The sequence below is a fragment of the Primulina eburnea genome, chromosome 11 (genome assembly GCF_022965805.1).
Source record: "Primulina eburnea isolate SZY01 chromosome 11, ASM2296580v1, whole genome shotgun sequence".
Taxonomy (NCBI): Eukaryota; Viridiplantae; Streptophyta; class Magnoliopsida; order Lamiales; family Gesneriaceae; genus Primulina; species Primulina eburnea.
In genome coordinates this window covers 38,193,772-38,212,002 of record NC_133111.1, presented here as the reverse complement: position 1 = coordinate 38,212,002, position 18,231 = coordinate 38,193,772, and the positions used below count along the sequence as shown (strand labels likewise).

Genomic DNA, 18,231 nt, shown 5'->3' with positions numbered 1-18,231 from the left:
ACAATATTCGGTTACTATAAATGATCAAGTCAATTAGTCAAAAAATCTTAACGGTTATTTGACTTTGGTCAAAATTACTCTAAGAATTCTTCGACGTTTATGGACCATTGGTCCGATCCGTCGATCACCGTCGATTTCTAGAGCTGGTGCTGGGGATCAACGGCTTCGGTCCACCGTAAAATTTTCTCCATGTGAAGAAATGGAGAAATATCTGCTCACACCCTGTCACTGAGCTATCATATCTAGTAGTTAATTCCGCAGCTCTCGAATCCATTCTTATGTTAAAACAGCTGAATTATCTGCAGTTTCCGGCAATGGCGAGTTTTCGAGGTTTCGGGTTGGCTCTCACTGCGTGTGTTGTGTGTGTTTTGGCGGTGGAGGCGAAGTACATGGTTTACAATACTTCTGGAGGTGTTGTTCCTGGAAAGCTGAATGTTCATTTGGTCCCTCACTCGCACGATGATGTAGGCTGGTTGAAAACAATTGATCAGTATTACGTTGGGTCCAATAATTCTATTCAGGTACTACGGCGTTTTGTTAATTTCTTTTTCCATGTTAAGTTGTGTTTCCAGCTTGTTGAATGATGGATAAGTCCGGGACGAAACGGTGTAATATGCCATTCGTCTATGTTTCATGTTGTTCGATGTTGACTCTCAGATGACTTATAGTGGAGTGGGGTTTTGATTAGATTTTTCTGTTATGGATTTGATTGTTTGGTGTGCAAATGCTGTATGTGTAGGTAGCGTGTGTGCAGAATGTGCTGGATTCGTTGATTCCAGCATTGTTGGCTGATGAAAACCGGAAATTTATCTTTGCTGAGCAGGTGAGATAAATCATATTTGATTGCGTTCATTTATATAATCAGTTTTCAGTTTGTGTCAATAATTTCGATTTTGTATTAGGCTTTTTTCCAGCGGTGGTGGAGAGACCAAAGTGAAGCAATGAAAAATACAGTCAAAATGCTTGTCAACTCGGGTCAACTTGAATTCATGTACTAACGTAGTTTTCATGAGATATACAAGCAAGCAATTTATTCAGTTGTTACGGTGAATGCGAAAAATAATATTTCAGTCACTGCTCTTCTTTTGACTAGTGTATGGTAGGTTTGGTCTGGTCCCCTCTATTGTAATCTTTATTTTTCTTTACTAATAAAATCGGCCTTAATTTTTTTTTAAAAAAATTTGTTGGTAGGTGATGGTGTTTTTCTTCTTTGTTCAGAAATAATTTTGTCTATGCAGAAATGGTGGCATGTGCATGCATGATGAGGCAACGACACATTACATTGATATGATAGATCAAACAACACTAGGACACCGATTTCTCAAAGAAGATTTCAATGTCACACCAAGAATTGGTTGGCAGATCGACCCCTTTGGACATTCTGCTGTTCAAGCATACCTTTTGGGGGCAGAGGTAGCATTATGAGTCTGTACGCGTAGATTATGGACGTGATTCTGCCTCCTCATTCATGTCCAAGTCTTTTTCTTAATCCATCCACCAATATGCTGAATGATATTTATTGTAGTATCAGGAATATTAAGAACAATGTCTTCTTATGTCATAGACTTCTTTTAACTGAAAATCATGGCGCTCTTTGGTATAGGTCGGGTTTGACTCTCTTTTCTTTGCTCGAATTGACTATCAAGATAGAGCCAAAAGGAGTTCTGACAAGACCCTCGAGGTTATCTGGCAGGGCTCCCAAAGTCGTGGTTCATCCTCTCAGGTTATCTTATAGACTCAATTTTGTACGCCGTACTTGTTTTTTTCTATGAGGTCATACTTGTGATTGCATTAGTGTTTGTGTTGATGCTCATAACTAGTTGTCATCTCTTTAAGCTATTTATCAACGAAAGTTGAGTGTTTCACTTCACATTTTCATTCTGAATTATTTAGATATTTACCGGTGCATTTTACGCGGGGAATTATGAGCCACCAACTGGTTTTTACTTTGAAATCGATTCTGATTCCCCTGTTGTCCAGGTATTTTTTTAGAAAAATAAAAATGTCCGAATCTTGACATTTACCTGTGAAATTTCTGACAAAGTCTATGCTTTATGACCAAAGGATGACATGGATCTTTTTGATTACAATGTTCAAGAGCGTGTAGATGCTTTTGTAGCTGCTGCCATCTCACAGGTAATTAATTACTGGCAAATGTATTTTTAAAGTTTCTTGTTTTCCATCTATTTGTCTTTCTTATTTTTCTGCATTTTCGTTTTTCATATTGATCTAAAATACTTACTCTGTTCACCATGACAGGCCAATGTTACACGTTCAAATCATATAATGTGGACTATGGGAACAGACTTCAAGTATCAATATTCACATACGTGGTTTCGGAATATGGATAAACTCATACATTATGTAAATCAAGTCAGTATTTCTGAATGTACAAGTCACTTTTTTGGCATTGTCGAGTGATTCTTAAGAGAGGCTTAATTATTTGAAATATTTTGTTGAGAATCATTTTACTTTTAAATTTGCACAAAAACTTCTTGTTGAAAACAACGTTTGCATTATAAATATGGTAATGTCTTGATCCTGTTCCTATTCATAAAATAATGATTTTCAACCTGATTGCAGGATGGCAGAGTCAATGCACTTTATTCAACTCCATCTATATACACTGATGCAAAATATGACTTACATGAGTCGTGGCCTCTTAAAACTGAAGACTACTTCCCGTTGGTTCAAGTTTTTAATTTTTCCTAAATATATTCAAAAAATGCACATTATTCTGCTAAAGTTATGGGGTGAGAATTGAATCATAATGTGTATCAGATATGCGGATCGAGAGAATTCTTATTGGACAGGATATTTTACAAGTAGACCAGCCTTGAAAGGCTATGTCAGAATGATGAGCGGCTACTATTTGGTAGGTCATGAAACCCTTTAAATATTTCTGATCATTAATTTAACTCTCTGATGCAAATGCTTTCAGTCCAAAATCTCACTTCTCTCCTGTCTTAATTAGGCAGCAAGACAGTTAGAGCTTTTCAAAGGAAGAAATGAATCAGGACCAACAACTGACTCGTTGGCCGATGCATTGGCAATTGTACAACATCATGATGCAGTTACTGGTACTGAGAAGCAACATGTGGCTCATGACTATGCCAAACGGCTTTCAATTGGTTACAAGGAGGTACAATATTTTCCAAACATTTTTTCTTTGCCACCATATGGTAATACATTAATCTTGAGTTTTATTACTGCAGTCCGAGGAAGTTGTGGCAACTGCACTTGGTTGTATGACACAAGCATCAACTTCAGAATGCAAGAGTCTTGTTACAAACTTCAAGCAGGCAAATGCCCCTGAACTTTCGGTTCTCTTTGTATTTGTGCTTATTTTTTCTTTGAAAACAAAATATTTAACTTGAGCAGTTGTTTGGTTTCTTCAACAACTTGTTTTGAACATGTGTTCAATCAAATTGAATTATCATATTCTCTCTCACCTAGATGTTTTACCTGCTATTTCTAAATACCGGGAGAGCGATCTTCTATACATATTTTGATGTTAATTAGATGCATCAAAGATTGAATGCGTTCTTTTCTCACCAGTGCCCCCTTCTGAACATAAGCTATTGTCCGCCAACAGAAGTTGACCTCTCTCTTGGGAAAAAATTAGTAAGTAACAATTTTTTTTATTGAAAAAAGTATATAAATAATAGATAAATCGTTCCCTTGCTTTCCATAGGTGGTACTTGTCTACAATCCAATGGGGTGGAAGAGAACGGAGATCGTGAGAATTCCTGTGAGTATTTTTCATTTGATCATTTTTATTTAGTTTTTGGTTTGATAGTGATGTCAAATTATCAGGTTTTCTTTGTCTATTCTTCTCGATACATCAGGCTTTGTCCTGGTCTGTGATTTAATAGGAAAAAAGACTGGTTTTAATACATGAATTGATATAATTGTTCAACTAAACCGAGAAAAAAAATCAAGAAATTTAGTTAGCAAATAATTAAATTATGTTATTTTATGCTTTTGATGCAGGTAGTCAATGACAATGTCAATGTTAGAGATGCTGCAGGACAATTGATTTTGTCACAGCTTATCCCTATAGTTAATGCTTCAATAGCCAACACAAAATCCTATGCCAGTGCATACTTGGGCAAATCCTCGAATGTCAATCCCAAGTATTGGCTCGCATTTACAGCTGTAGTTCCACCTTTGGGTTTTAGTAGTTATATGATCTCAAGTGATAAACTGGGAGGTTGTTAGACTGATCTTATTTGAAAGTAGTAATTGAGTTGTGCTTTCGTACTCGATGTTTTTTAAAATTTTGTCACTTGTTAACTCATGCAGCATCTGTTTTGTCAAAACAATTGCTGTACACTTTTGAATGGAGTCAAACCAGTCCTATAGAAATAGGTTCAGGCAGCTTGAAGCTTGTGCACTCTGGTATTAATGGAAAGCTGATGCAATATATTAATAGCAGGAGTTTGGTATGTCCTCAGAAATTAACTCATTTTTTTTGCCTACTTTAGCTGCGCCTTTTTTTCTGTCATATGCTAGAGTAGTCTTATCATCAGTAACTTGCTCTGTGAACTTCCGATTTGGTGCTGCAAAGTGGTGAACATACGTAATAGCATTTATATTCTGTAATGAAGGTAAACATTTCTGTAGAGCAATCATACGGTTATTTCACTGGATATGACAGGAGTGTTGATTTTCAGGTAACATCCCCATGTCATTTAGATTTATCTCCCAAATTGTTGCTGGTGGACTTTATTCAATAATTTCATTTACTTTTTGAAGGCTTCAGGGGCGTATGTTTTCCGGCCAAATGGCTCATTTCCAGAGCTGTCTGAAGAGAAGGTATATACATTCCTTTCTAAGTTAAGACTCCGGTTTGAGTAACAATTGCATGATAAAAAAAAGTAAGCTAATTAATATGTGTTTCAGGTTCCACTTACAGTTTTTCGAGGACCGCTCTTTGACGAAGTTCATCAGATGATTAATTCCTGGATATATCAGGTTTGCAGTAGATTCAGTAATTTATACATCAGATGACATTTTTTTTATTTCATCTTAACTTCTATTTCGAAAACATATATAATGTTCTGAGGGTACTCAATGCCATGATGAACGTATTTAATGAAAAAATTGATGCTCTTTTTACGAGCGGTGATTTTGAAATTAGCTACTATAGCAATCCTAACTCGGTTTCTCGTGACAGTTTCAAGAATCTATGAGGAAAACTGTTGGAAATTAGGATATGCACATAAAAAAATCTCGAATTGCTAAAAAGTGCCCATGAAAAAAAATGATCTATGTACTTCCGGTGTTGTCAAATCTTGAGCATTTGCATCTTTTGCAGGTAGATGTTTTTAGGGTTACGTGTGCTCAAATTTTGAAAATATGGAGAATTGATAGATCATTTTTTTCATGGAGAGTTTTCACCAACTTCGGGGTTTCACTGGTGTAATGTATGCAATTATCCAATGAAAAAACTAGAGATTTGGAAGTAAGATGTTAGTGTATTGTGATTTTTTTATTTGTTATCTGAACTTGTAATATGTCTACACATAGATTACCAGAGTGTACAAGGAGAAGGAACATGCTGAGTTTGAGTTTGTGGTAATTCAGTCCTCTTCTTTTTCTCTTTATTTTTTGAAAGTTATCCATCGTTATTCATCGGAAACCTTCCTAATTATTCTTTTTTTATAGGTTGGTCCCATTCCCACTGATGATGGTTTTGGCAAGGAGATTGTTACTCGCATAAAATCCAAAATAGGAAACAACAAAATTTTTTATACAGACTCTAATGGGCGTGATTTTCTTAAAAGGGTATGTTTCATCAACTAATCTGTCAGTCATTCATTTTTCTTTTCAAAAACTAATATACTGTTCAGAATATATTTCATTATTATTACAGAGAAAATGAATGGTTTTCGTTGTCTCTGACATTATCAATGCATTGATAGATTACTATTTGCTGTTTTTTGTTTAGATTCGAGACCACAGAACTGATTGGGACCTTCAAGTGAATCAACCTATTGCAGGAAACTACTATCCAGTATGTTTAGTCTAAAATAACCCTTTCTACAGTTTTCCTTTTGATTTTCATTCGGCAAAAATTTTATGTGAAGAAATTATGCTATCATGTTCTAGCTGCCAACAACATACTAGATGGTTATCAGCACAACGCTTTCTCACTACTTTCAAATGTGTTTCTTCTATTCTAAAGACATATATCATATATGCATATAGCGATACTCCAGGGGCATCTAACCTGATTTTTTATCACAGAATGAAATTTACTCAGTATATAGTATTTAGCCTGCATTCAGTTAAAAAAAAATCCATTATTTAACTGGTACACATTACAATAAAACTACAAGTAGATAATTGTTAGCTTCTGGGAGTTCCAATTGGCAGCACAATTTCCATCTGTGGTCCACACTTTGATGCACGATTGATTTATATTTTCGGGTTTGTTGCTTCCATTGAACACTGAAGATTTATTTATCTGTAGGTTGAGTTACTTCCCTTTCTGTCTTCACTCACCTCTAACTTCTAACTAGATTCTGAACACGGAAGAATAGTTGAAATATTTTTAACCTATCTAGGTTCACTTAGTGCTTGGACTATAACATTGATCCTATTAGAGAAGTCAAGGAAACAAAATGTCAAGAAGTTAATGAGATATTGTAACATCTGCCGACCAATTATCTTATTTTGCTTCATTTATCACATCTGGCATTCTTTCAGATCAATCTTGGAGCTTACATTAAAGACGAGAACTCAGAGCTATCAGTTTTGGTGGATAGATCAGTAGGAGGATCAAGTATTGCTGATGGTGAATTGGAGATAATGCTCCACAGGTCCTGCTCATTTTATCAGACTCCCATTTCATAATATGTTGATTGTCACAGGAATGAATCTAGTTGTTACTCTTACTTTTATGCTTAACTTTACTATTGTAACTTGAGGTCTTGTTTTATAGGAGATTGCTATATGACGATAGCAGAGGTGTCGCTGAGGCTCTAAATGAAACAGTCTGCGTCAAAGAGAAGTGCTTGGGCTTAACTGTAAGCATACTCTGTCACAATGTTGGAAAAAGCTGAAGCATCTTGTAGAATTTTGTTGTAAATATTAACTAGCTACTATGAAATTTAACTAATTATTGTATATCATTTGTATAAATTTAAGGTATTAGTTTTCTGTTTCATTTCAATCGAGTGTACCCACAAAACCAGATCAAATTCTAAACTTCTTGCAGATCCAAGGAAAGTACTACGTCAGGATTGATCCACTTGGAGAGGGGTCAAAGTGGCGTCGATCGTTTGGACAGGAGATATACACACCTTTCCTTTTAGCGTTCTCCGAGCAGGTAACCTGGGAATCACGCTGTTCTTTTTGCTGTTGAGTCAATATTTAATACTCAATATTTCCATTAATATCCGCAGGATGACGAGTGGACGAATTTCCCAACACCTACCTTTTCAGCAATGGATCCTTCTTACAGCCTTCCTAATAATGTTGCTATAATAACTCTCCAGGTAATTCTTCACACAAATATGATGACCAAAGATTCTTTAAATTGTGTATATATTTCGGGCCCCCGAGATGGGCTGTGGGGCATGACAAACAAGAAGTACTATGTAATATTTTACCACTGTTGAACTCTTCTGGTGCTCAGGAGCTTGAAAATGGAAATGTTCTCTTTCGGTTGGCGCACTTGTACGAGGTTGTCATTCTAAATCATTCAAGAATCTGTCATTTTCTCAACTCGCCTATAGAAAATATTCTCTGTGTTCATCTCATTTTTTTCTTCCTTATTTTGATTATCTTGTCATAGGTTGGAGAGGACAAGGACTTTTCGGTGATGGCAATTGTGGACTTGAAGAGAGTTTTTGCTAAAAAGAAGGTGAGACAAACAATATGAACTTAACATGCGTCAGTTATTGTAACCATTCCCATACAAATGCTTAGCAGTTTGTTTTGACTAATATGATCTTATCAGATAAACAAAGTCAAGGAAATGAGTCTCTCAGCCAATCAAGAAAGAGAAGAAATGGAGAAAAAGAGGTTATCTTGGAAAGTGGAAGGCTCGAATACAAACCAAGGCACGGTACCAAGAGGGGGTCCTGTAGATCCTGTGAAGTTGGTGGTAGAACTTAGCCCAATGGAAATTCGAACATTCATAATTGAACTCAACTGAAATCTATCTGAAAATTGAGAAATAAGGTAAGTTCCTGAAGTGTTTGGCACATTCTGAGCTCATATTTAAGGAAACACTCTCAGTTCCTGATCACCAAGGTTGTTCAATAAGAAGGCTTGGATAATGGAATATTGCCTGTTCGAGTATCTAAATGTGAATATTGAAGGCTGTTACTACTATTGTTGCTGCTGCGCTGTTCTCTTTGAAAAACCGTAACTTAAAAATGAATGGGCTTGTAAATGAGAACAAAATCAGCTCCAGATTTTATGTTTATGAAAACACTTTGATTTTGATGAGTATATTGCTTGTTTTCATCAGGTGTTACTGGTTAAAATACATGGACTCCTGTTAGGATCTAAGAATTAACACACAATAATTCCAGAATTGAAAGAACAAAAGGGAATATTATATTAAACGAAGAATGAAAAATCAGAGTCAAGCTCTGTACAATACTTTCTCCCTAGCCACTGCTAGTATTCACTCAACAATATTACAACTGAATGCCTTCTCTTTCCCACTAACTGGTATTTAAATCTCTCCCCTCATCACGTGTTTTTCCCTTGTTTCTTCTGGAATACACATTTACGATTTTGGGTTTGCTTGGGTCACTTGATGTACTTGGGCCCAAAGGGCCCAAGTCTCCCACAATTGATGTTGGGCTTGTAACAATACCGGCCTCCTCAAAAATCGCCTTGTCCTCAAGGCGAAAATCAGGAAATTGCTTCTGGAATTCTTCGACATCTTCCCAAGTAGCCTCTTCTGCAGATCGCCCCTTCCAACCCACAAGAATTTGTTTACAGGGTTGTCCGGATATATCTTTAATTCTTCCTGCTAAAATCATGTTGGGCTCGAAAGTCCAGATTAAGTCAGTGTCCATCTCCTCAAGTAATTTGATCTCAATATCTACATTGCCCACGGCTTTTTTTAAGCATGAAACATGGAAAACAGGATGCACCCTCGACCCTTCTGGTAACTGTAATCGATAAGCAACGGACCCAACCTTCTTCTTGATCTTAAACGGCCCATAAAATCTGTTAGACAATTTCTGTGCGTCTCTGGAGTAAACTGAACCTTGTCTATATGGACGCAATTTCAAATATACCATGTCCCCTTCTTGAAAGGAAACCTCCCTTCTTTTTTTGTTAGCATATTTCGTCATGTGTTGTTGGGCTCTCTCAAGGTTATACTTGAGTTGTCGTAGGATCTCATCTCTATCCTTGAGTGCTTGTGACACTGCTGCTATGTCGTAGGAAACCTCCCTTCTTTTTTTGTTAGCATATTTCTGCCCCATGTATCCACTGAGCCCAGCTTTTGGGTTGCTCTGAACAAAAACAGCGTAAGTAAGTCTCAAGACACTTATTCAGCGCTTCACTCTGCCCATCGGTCTCTGGGTGGTATGTTGTGCTCATTTTCAGTACAGTCCCTTGAAGTCTGAAGATTTCTGACCAAAAGAGACTCATAAACACGGCGTCTCTATCACTCACAACCGTCTTTGGGACCCATGCAACTTCACAATCTGCTTAGTAAACACCTCAACCACTGTACTCTCCTTGTAGGGATGTTTTAATAGCAAAAAATGCCCATGCTTGGATAGCCTATCAATTACCACCATTATCACATCATACCCTTGTGACTTGGGTAACCCTGTGATGAAATCCATAGCCAAGTCTTCCCAAATTATCTCTGGCAAAGCCAACGGCTGTAATAATCCCGTTGGTTTGGAGGCCTCATATTTCTGTTGTTGGCAAACTGCACAACTACTCACAAACTTAGTGACATCTTTCTTCATCCCTTTCCAATACACATTACCGACCACTCTTTTATACGTGTGAAATGCCCCTGCATGACCACCCATTAAGGTGTTATGGAACTCATTAACAATAGGGTAACCCATTTCGATCCTTGTGGAATCACCAACCTGCCCTTGTGCAACAAACACCCATTGACTAAGGTGTAATGGTCGCTGCCCACAGTTCCTTTTTTGATGTTGTCAATGATTTTTTTTAACCCTTGATCTTGTTCGACGGCTGTCTTAAGCTCATCTATTTCAATCTGTTCTGCCCTTGTTATGGCCATCAGATCCCCCTTATCCTCTCGGCGTGATAGAGCATCAGCGGCCCAATTTTCTGCCCCTGCTTTATGTTTGATTTCAAACTCGTAACCAAGTAACTTGGCTAACCAATATTGTTGGTCTGTGGTGGTAATCCGCTGTTGTAGGAGACTCCTTAATGGTTTGTGATCCGTGACCACCGTGAACTTGCGGCCCAAAAGATAATGGCGCCAATGTTGCACGGCCGACACTAAAGCCATCAATTCTCGCTCATAAGTGAACCTGGTTAAAGCCTTATCAGCCAGAGCCTTGCTGTAGTAGGCAATAGGCCGGCCCTCTTGAGCCAAGACCGCCCCTAGCCCTGATCCTGAAGCATCACACTCCACTATAAATTCCTTGTCAAAATCAGGCATGTTCGGAACGGGGGCGATGCTAAGAGCTTCTTTAAGCGTGACAAAAGCCTTATCTGCCATGTCATTCCAAGAGAAACTGTTTTCTTCAACTGATCCGTGAGCGGCTTAGCAATCTTCCCATAATCCTTAATAAACTTTCTGTAATACCCCGTCAAGCCCAGAAATCCTCTCAAGCTTTTGGTGTTCTTGGGCCTCGGCCATTGGCTAACACTGATTATCTTTTCGGGATCCACCATGACTCCCTGTCCAGTTATAATGTGGCCCAAATAGCCCACTTGATTCAACCCGAATTGGCACTTCTTTTGATTCAAAACCAGCTGGTTGCTCAGCAACACATCAAGTATTGTTTTCACATGCCTCAAGTGTTCTTCCCATCCTTTGCTGTAAATCAAGATGTCATCGAAAAAAACTAAGACAAATTTTCTCAGATATAGCCGAAATACCTCATTCATCGTGGCTTGAAACGTAGCTGGGGCGTTCTTTAAACCAAAGAGCATTACCTTGAATTCATAATGCCCGTCGTGAGTCCGAAACGCTGTCTTAGGGATGTCCTCTTGTCGCACCCGAATTTGATGATACCCCGACCTCAGATCCAGTTTCGAAAAGTACTTAGCACCGTGTAACTCATCGAACAATTCTTCAACTACTGGAATGGGGTATTTATCCGAAATGGTGATCTCGTTTAGGGCTCTATAATCCACACAGAACCTCCAACTGCCGTCTTTTTTTTTTACTAGTATGACAGGACTGGAATATGGGCTGCCACTAGGTTGTATGACACCTGCTTTGATCATTTCCAACACCATTCGTTCTATCTCGTCTTTTTGGTGATGAGCGTATCGATATGGGCGCACTGATACCAGTCCACACCCCTCTTTGATGTTAATGACATGATCTTGTAGTCGGCGAGGGGGTAATTTGGTGGGTTCTTGAAACACCTCTCCATATTTAGAGAGGAGGGTGTCTACTGCCCCCACCGAAACTTCTTTTTTCTATTCCCAACTCGCCTAGCTCTGTTTCCTTCCATCTCAACAACACTGCCCCACTGAATTCGACTTCTTGCATCTTGGCAATTGATTTCATTGATACCACGGACCTACTGAGCGTTGGATCTCCCCTTAATACCACCAGCTGCCCATGCCAATTAAATTTCATCTCCATATTAGCCCAATTCAGCATTACATCTCCCAATGTTCGGAGCCAGTCGACACCCAGAATGAGATCAAGCTCCCCCAATTCAAACAAATACCCCTCTATTCGAATCTGACAGAGTCCCAAATCTACTTCCACTTCTTTACACAATCCATGGCAAGCAATGCGGCCCCCATCTCCTAGACACACACAAAACCTTACTCCCTCATCCACCTTAATTCCCAGATCAGTGAACAACTTCCTCGAGACGAAGTTGTGGCTCGCACCACTATCAACCATCACTACCACGCCCCTTCCTGCTATCTTGGCTCTCATTTTTAATGTTTGTGGCTGGTTAATTCCACTGACCGAGTACAAGGGCAGTTCCAACGTGTTGTACTCAGCAATTGGAACCCCTGGCCACGCTTCAACTTCATTCTCCTGAATGCGCAACTCTCCTCCCGCTACAGTCTGCTCCTCCTCCCCCTCTTCCCCATCTTCTTCAGCTAAAACAGTCACCCTTAAACTCTTGCTTGCACACTTGTGTAGTGGATGGTATGGCTCCCCACATTTAAAACATAACCCCTTCTCTCTTCTGTGCAAGTATTCCTGATGCGAAATAATTCGGCCTTCACGATTCCTCAGTGCCGGGGCTTTCATAGCACCCCCACCGTTCCCACTTGGGGTTGATCGAGACCCTCCTCCGTAAGATGTCGGAGCGAAAGGCCTATGTGATTGTGGGGGACCAGCTGGGGGCTCTTTTTCAGTGGATTGGGCCTGATTAGCCCAATTCGCATTGAAGAGCCCTTTCTGTTCCACACTTGGGCCCAGCCCGGTTCGGTTTCTGCCTCGATCCATTACTTTACCAAACAACTCAACTTCCAATCCCCTCGCCAGCAGCATCGCACGATCCACCGTCCGCGGGCTGTGAACAATCATCCTTCTCCGAATCTCCTCCCTCAACCCACTCATAAAGTAACCCAGACATTGGTCCTCTTGAACGTCTCCAACCTGGGCAACCAACACCTCAAAGCGCTCAATATAGGTGTCGATCGGCTGTTGTCCTTGTCTCAGTGAGGCTATCAGCTCAAATGGATTCGCCTCGTAACCACCGTACCTCTTGATTAATTCCTCAGCAAATCGATCCCAGTTCATGTTGGGAATTCTCACCTGAAGCGGAACCCGTGAATCGAGGTTCCTTGCATACAAATGTAAGCCAATTTGAGCCTACATCCAATCGGGGTGTCGTGAACATCTAAATATTGTTCTACTTTCCCCAGCCAGCCCATCGGATCTTCTCCTTCAAACATAGGTAATTCAATCCGTCTTAAGGCCATTCTCATCTCCTCTGTGACCACTTCACATTCAACAGTCTCCGCACTCCCCTCCTTCTACGGTTTATCTGATTGACCGTGAATATTGCCTCCTCCTTGTTTTTGTATTAATTGCTCCATTAGCACCCCCAACTCACTGAGGCTTCCGAGCGTTTGATCGAGTTTCTCTAGTCTTCCTTGCACTTGTATCATGCTCTCCTGCAAGCCATTAACAGACCGTTCGATTGTTTCAAACTTCGCGTCAATCCTGGTGCTGGCCATCGTTTTTCAATCGTCCTTCGGATCCGGCAGGTCGGACCAATGTTAGGATCTAAGAATTAACACACAATAATTCCAGAATTGAAAGAACAAAAGGGAATATTATATTAAACGAAGAATGAAAAATCAGAGTCAAGCTCTGTACAATACTTTCTCCCTAGCCACTGCTAGTATTCACTCAACAAGATTATAACTGAATGCCTTCTCTTTCCCACTAACTGGTATTTAAATCTCTCCCCTCATCACGTGTTTTTCCCTTGTTTCTTCTGGAATACACATTTACGATTTTGGGTTTGCTTGGGTTACTTGCTGTAAAGGGCCCAAGTATCCCACAATTGATGTTGGGCTTGTAACAACTCCTAAAGTCAAATTCTTCAACTGTTTATACTTGAGTATTTTTTATGAGAATCATACCATTAGTTATTAAAATTGTTACAAAGTTATTGGAGGAATTTGATTTGCAGCAAATAAGTAGTCAAAAACGTATATTAATGATATTTTATTTGCAATCGATAGTCAGACACATTATATATGAAAAAAATACAAAATCTAACGTGCATATAAATAATATATGATTTCTAATTATGGAAATTAAATCAATATTTTTAGGTAAAAACTTGTGTGAGACGGTCTCACGGATTTTATCTTGTGAGACGGATCTTTTATTTGGATCATCCATTAAAAAGTATTGTTTTTTATGATAAGAGTATTACTTGTTATTGTTAATATCGGTAGGGTTGACTCGTCTCACAGATAAGGACTTGTAAGACCGTCTCACAAGAAACCTACTCCATTTTTTAACGAGTTCTTTTGTAATTCATTGTCTATCTTAAATTACTTTGGACATTAATATATATTTAATTCTTCAATTTACCAATGAGTTTTTTCTTTATTGCTACTAAAATAAGTGGATTTCTTCATAATTGAGAATGAATATTTAATGTTTCTATCTTTTCTTTTCTTTTACATATAAATATATCATTTTAATAATAAGTTGATTTTTAAATATGAACTAAGAAGCATCATACATGATGTAGATATTGAAATATGTTAAAAATTATTTGTAAGAATATTTTTTTAACTTAAAATATTAATTGAATTATTCCGTGATTGTGGTTTTGCAATAATTCCCTCGGATTATGTTTTCAATGAATTATTTTTTAATTGTAATTTTGCTACTTGTACCTCTCATTGTGCGAGGTAGAAAACGTGGTGCCGTATATAGATTTAAGCCAAATATAACTAATAAAATTTGTGAGCTCTTCAACCCTATTTCTCAGCTTTTTCAGACTATTATAAATACATTATATTAAATTTTATGAATTTTATAATTTTTATATATTTAATTTAATTATTTTTATTAATTAATATTTATAAATTTATGAAACTCTTGATATTTTTATATAGATGGTATGAAAGACTAAAAGTTGAAAATTATAATAAATGTTTAATATTTCAGATATAACTATAAAATTTTGTGAACTCTTCAACTCTATTATATGTTTTCAACTTTATTAAACTATTATAAGTATATTAGATTATTATAAAATAAATTTTTTTAAGAACATAAGAATTTTTATGTATTTAAATTAATTTTATTAGTTAATATCAAAAAATTTATGAAGCTCTTGATATTTTTATGTAGATGATAAGAAATGCTAAATGTTGATAAATTCCAATAAATTGATTTAAGTGATAATTAAAAAAATAGTAGCTCAATAAGATTTCACTTATGATTCATTATGTGTTATGATAATATTTTACAAAATAATGTTTTTAAATTTAAATTTCCTATTATTTTTTATTGTATATGATGAAATTATATACATAAAAATAATTTTTCATTTTTTTTACATATTAATTTCTCAAAATATATGATTAATTTATATACATAAAAAACTATTTTTCACATTTCATAATAATAAAATTGTTATTTAATATTACTCACTTATTAAGTTAACTAAGTTATGTTTATCAATTTATTGTGCATTATTATTATGATTGCAACTTAATGAAGCATATGTGAGGACATATGGTTGTCACCATGATAATTAATATTTGTGTTTAAATTATTATTATGAATTAAAATTATATTTTGTTCGATGAAGTTATTTGATTAATAAGAATAGATTTGATTTAAAGAAATGAATTGTAATATAAAATAACATCCATATTAGATTTGTTAGATGCAATAATTGTCTATGTTAGGTATAACAATCGAAATATGACATTTAAGTTGCTTTGATATTTTAAAATATTTTAGTTATCATTGAACTGTTACCACCAGTTATAATTTTTGGTAAAGCGGCAAGTGCACGATCCTATAATTAATATATATCATAGCCAAAGTTAAAATATTGATTATCACTGATTGCAAGAAGTATAATTATTGAGATTGAGATTCTTGGAGTGCAATAATTGTCTTTGCTGGATAAATCGATCGAACAATAACTATTGGGTTACTATATCGTTTAAAATATTTGAGTTGTACTGTTACCATCAGCTATAGCTTTGGTAAAGCGACAAATATCTGGTCCTACAATTGATATCAGGCTAAAGTCGCGAGTTCGATTCTCATTGATTGTAAATAGTGCAATTGTTGAGGTACAATAATTGTCCATGCTGGAATCAAATTGTGACGCTTGACCTACAATTTTAAAAGATTTGAGTTAACATTTAAGCAATGTTACCACAAGTTATAAATTTTAGTAAAGTAATAAACGCTCTATCCTAAAATATTTATTTCTATCGTGAGTCAACTATTATTATATTAATTTAACTAAATAATAAAGTTTGAATTTGAAATTTTACTTAAATACATTAAGTCAAACAATTGATACGAGAAAACTTTACAAATTGTTTTAGTAAATAAAATAATTTTTTTAATTTTTTTAATCTTTTTCAGACCTTGAATCATAAATTCTAAATTATAATTGAAAATTTTGGAATCTTTAGCCATTTTTCTCTATCAATTCTTAATTATTTTTATAATATTTCACATTATTCACTACTTTAAAAATATTTGTATATCTCTTAGGATAATTTCAACTATTTTATGGATTTATAAAAGTAGTAAAATTAATTAAAAATATAGTGAGAGTAGGTTAATTTTTTTTGTAAGATTCGAGATTATTCAATATATTGCTTTAGTATATATTATTTAATGGTTACATATACTTTATGTGTGTATATATTCTAAATTAGTTTTTGAATTTATGTGAATATATCCATATTTTTCTATATTTTTATGATGTTATGACTTAAATATAAAAATAGCATTAATAACTTTTGAAATGTTAATATTTATATCTAAAGATCTGGAAGTATCTCAATATTAATTTTTTTAAAAGAAGAAAATACAGTTATATTTTTGAATTTTCAAATGATGAATTATTTTGAATTTTTTTTTTCTCTCTAATAAAATATCTATCTACATCCCTTACCTCGGGAGAGTTTTTTTCTAATATATTATGTGCTCTTGCAATTTCATGTATTTTCTCCTAGTTTTTATATCAAATAATTATATCAATAATTTTAAAATTAATATATATATCACATCTATTTTAATCACTTCATTTTTGTCAAGTTTTTTTTATTCATTATACTTCAAAATTCAAGAGTACATTATTTCTCATTAACATTTAATTCATGGATCAAGATCCTCTACCGTGGGGAACCCCACAGTAGAAGGTGTTGTGCACTATTAAAAAAATTTATTTTTAAAAAAAAATCGATATTTTTATAATTTAATTATTTCAAAATCAAAATTATATTTTTTATGTTAAAATATGTGATTAATAATATAATTTAAAGTTACAATTTTATTTTGGTTACAAATATATATTGTGGGAATAAAATGATGTATCTCTTATTACCTTTTCTTTTATAAATAAATTTTGTACTTAATTATAACATATTATTTTTTTTATTAATTTCATTGAACCAATAATTAATTGACATATATAACATATTCAATTTGAAATTATTTTCAATATTTATATTAATAAATAAATTTACTTATTTAAAAGTTAAATCGTTTAATCTTTACATGTGTATATATGTGGTTTGTATGCATGTTTGTAAATTTTTTAAAATACATCAATTCTGTAAACTTGTTTTTAAATTGATAATATACATGTGAAAAGAATATTATTTAGTATTGTGTTAATATAATTTTGTATAAAAATATCATAACTTACATATTAATTGAAAATGCTAAAATAAATTTAAAAAATCATGGTTGTTACGAGACTATTCAATTATTAAGAATTAAGCAACATTATTTTGGATCATCTTTTATTATTATTGAATATCAATATCTTTTCGTTGACCAACAATTCCTCTTATGATAATTACATAAATTTATAATATCTATGACTTCAATTCTGATACCAATTATGATACATTTTTTTTTACCAATTTCCTAGTAACGGCTGATTAAGTTACTACTTCAAACCAATTTCCGGTAACTGCTGATTAAGTTACTACTTCAAACTGATGTCAAATTCCAGCCAACACATCATATTGCATGGTTAAGAGTAAGTGTCTTATTTTTCAAATGACACGCATGACCGCGGGTGCGATAACATTATGAACGCGGGTGCGCTCATGATTCGGCACCACTTCTATTTTTCCAAAAATGACGACCGCGGGTGCGGTCGCACCACTGCGGGTGCGGTCTTCTTGCGCCGCGGGTGCGGTCTTGCTTCGAATAAAATTTGCCAACTTTCTGTCATGCACCGCGGGTGCGGTCTAGGTTGCACCGCGGGTGCGGTGTTGCTTCGGCTTTTCTTGCAAAAATCCACAATTGCATGACAGCGGGTGCACTCATGTTCTGGACGCGAGTGCGGTCTTGCAAAACCCTAATTCTCATGTCTT

At 35.5% G+C, this 18,231-nt stretch overlaps 1 protein-coding gene across 3 annotated transcripts; it reads left to right on the top strand.

Moving 5' to 3' along the window:
- The first annotated feature begins 220 nt into the window (after positions 1-220).
- LOC140805816 (probable alpha-mannosidase At5g13980) lies at positions 221-8,457 on the top strand. 3 transcript variants are annotated; one of them, XM_073162124.1, is made up of 30 exons: positions 221-521; positions 740-823; positions 903-991; positions 1,239-1,413; positions 1,604-1,723; positions 1,894-1,980; positions 2,065-2,136; positions 2,260-2,373; positions 2,584-2,684; positions 2,782-2,875; positions 2,975-3,142; positions 3,216-3,302; positions 3,559-3,624; positions 3,695-3,751; positions 3,994-4,213; positions 4,306-4,445; positions 4,611-4,676; positions 4,759-4,818; positions 4,906-4,977; positions 5,533-5,580; positions 5,671-5,790; positions 5,954-6,019; positions 6,715-6,827; positions 6,950-7,034; positions 7,226-7,336; positions 7,413-7,505; positions 7,646-7,693; positions 7,805-7,873; positions 7,970-8,193; positions 8,238-8,457. In XM_073162124.1, the coding sequence occupies exons 1-29, from the start codon at positions 279-281 to the stop codon at positions 8,165-8,167; spliced, it is 3,066 nt and encodes a 1,021-aa protein (XP_073018225.1). In that variant the 5' UTR covers positions 221-278; the 3' UTR covers positions 8,168-8,193; positions 8,238-8,457. The 3 variants fall into 3 exon arrangements, with proteins under 3 accessions (XP_073018225.1, XP_073018226.1, XP_073018227.1); XM_073162125.1 differs by having other exon boundaries at positions 3,695-3,755; positions 3,998-4,213; XM_073162126.1 differs by lacking the exon at positions 903-991.
- Positions 8,458-18,231: the final 9,774 nt, after the last annotated feature.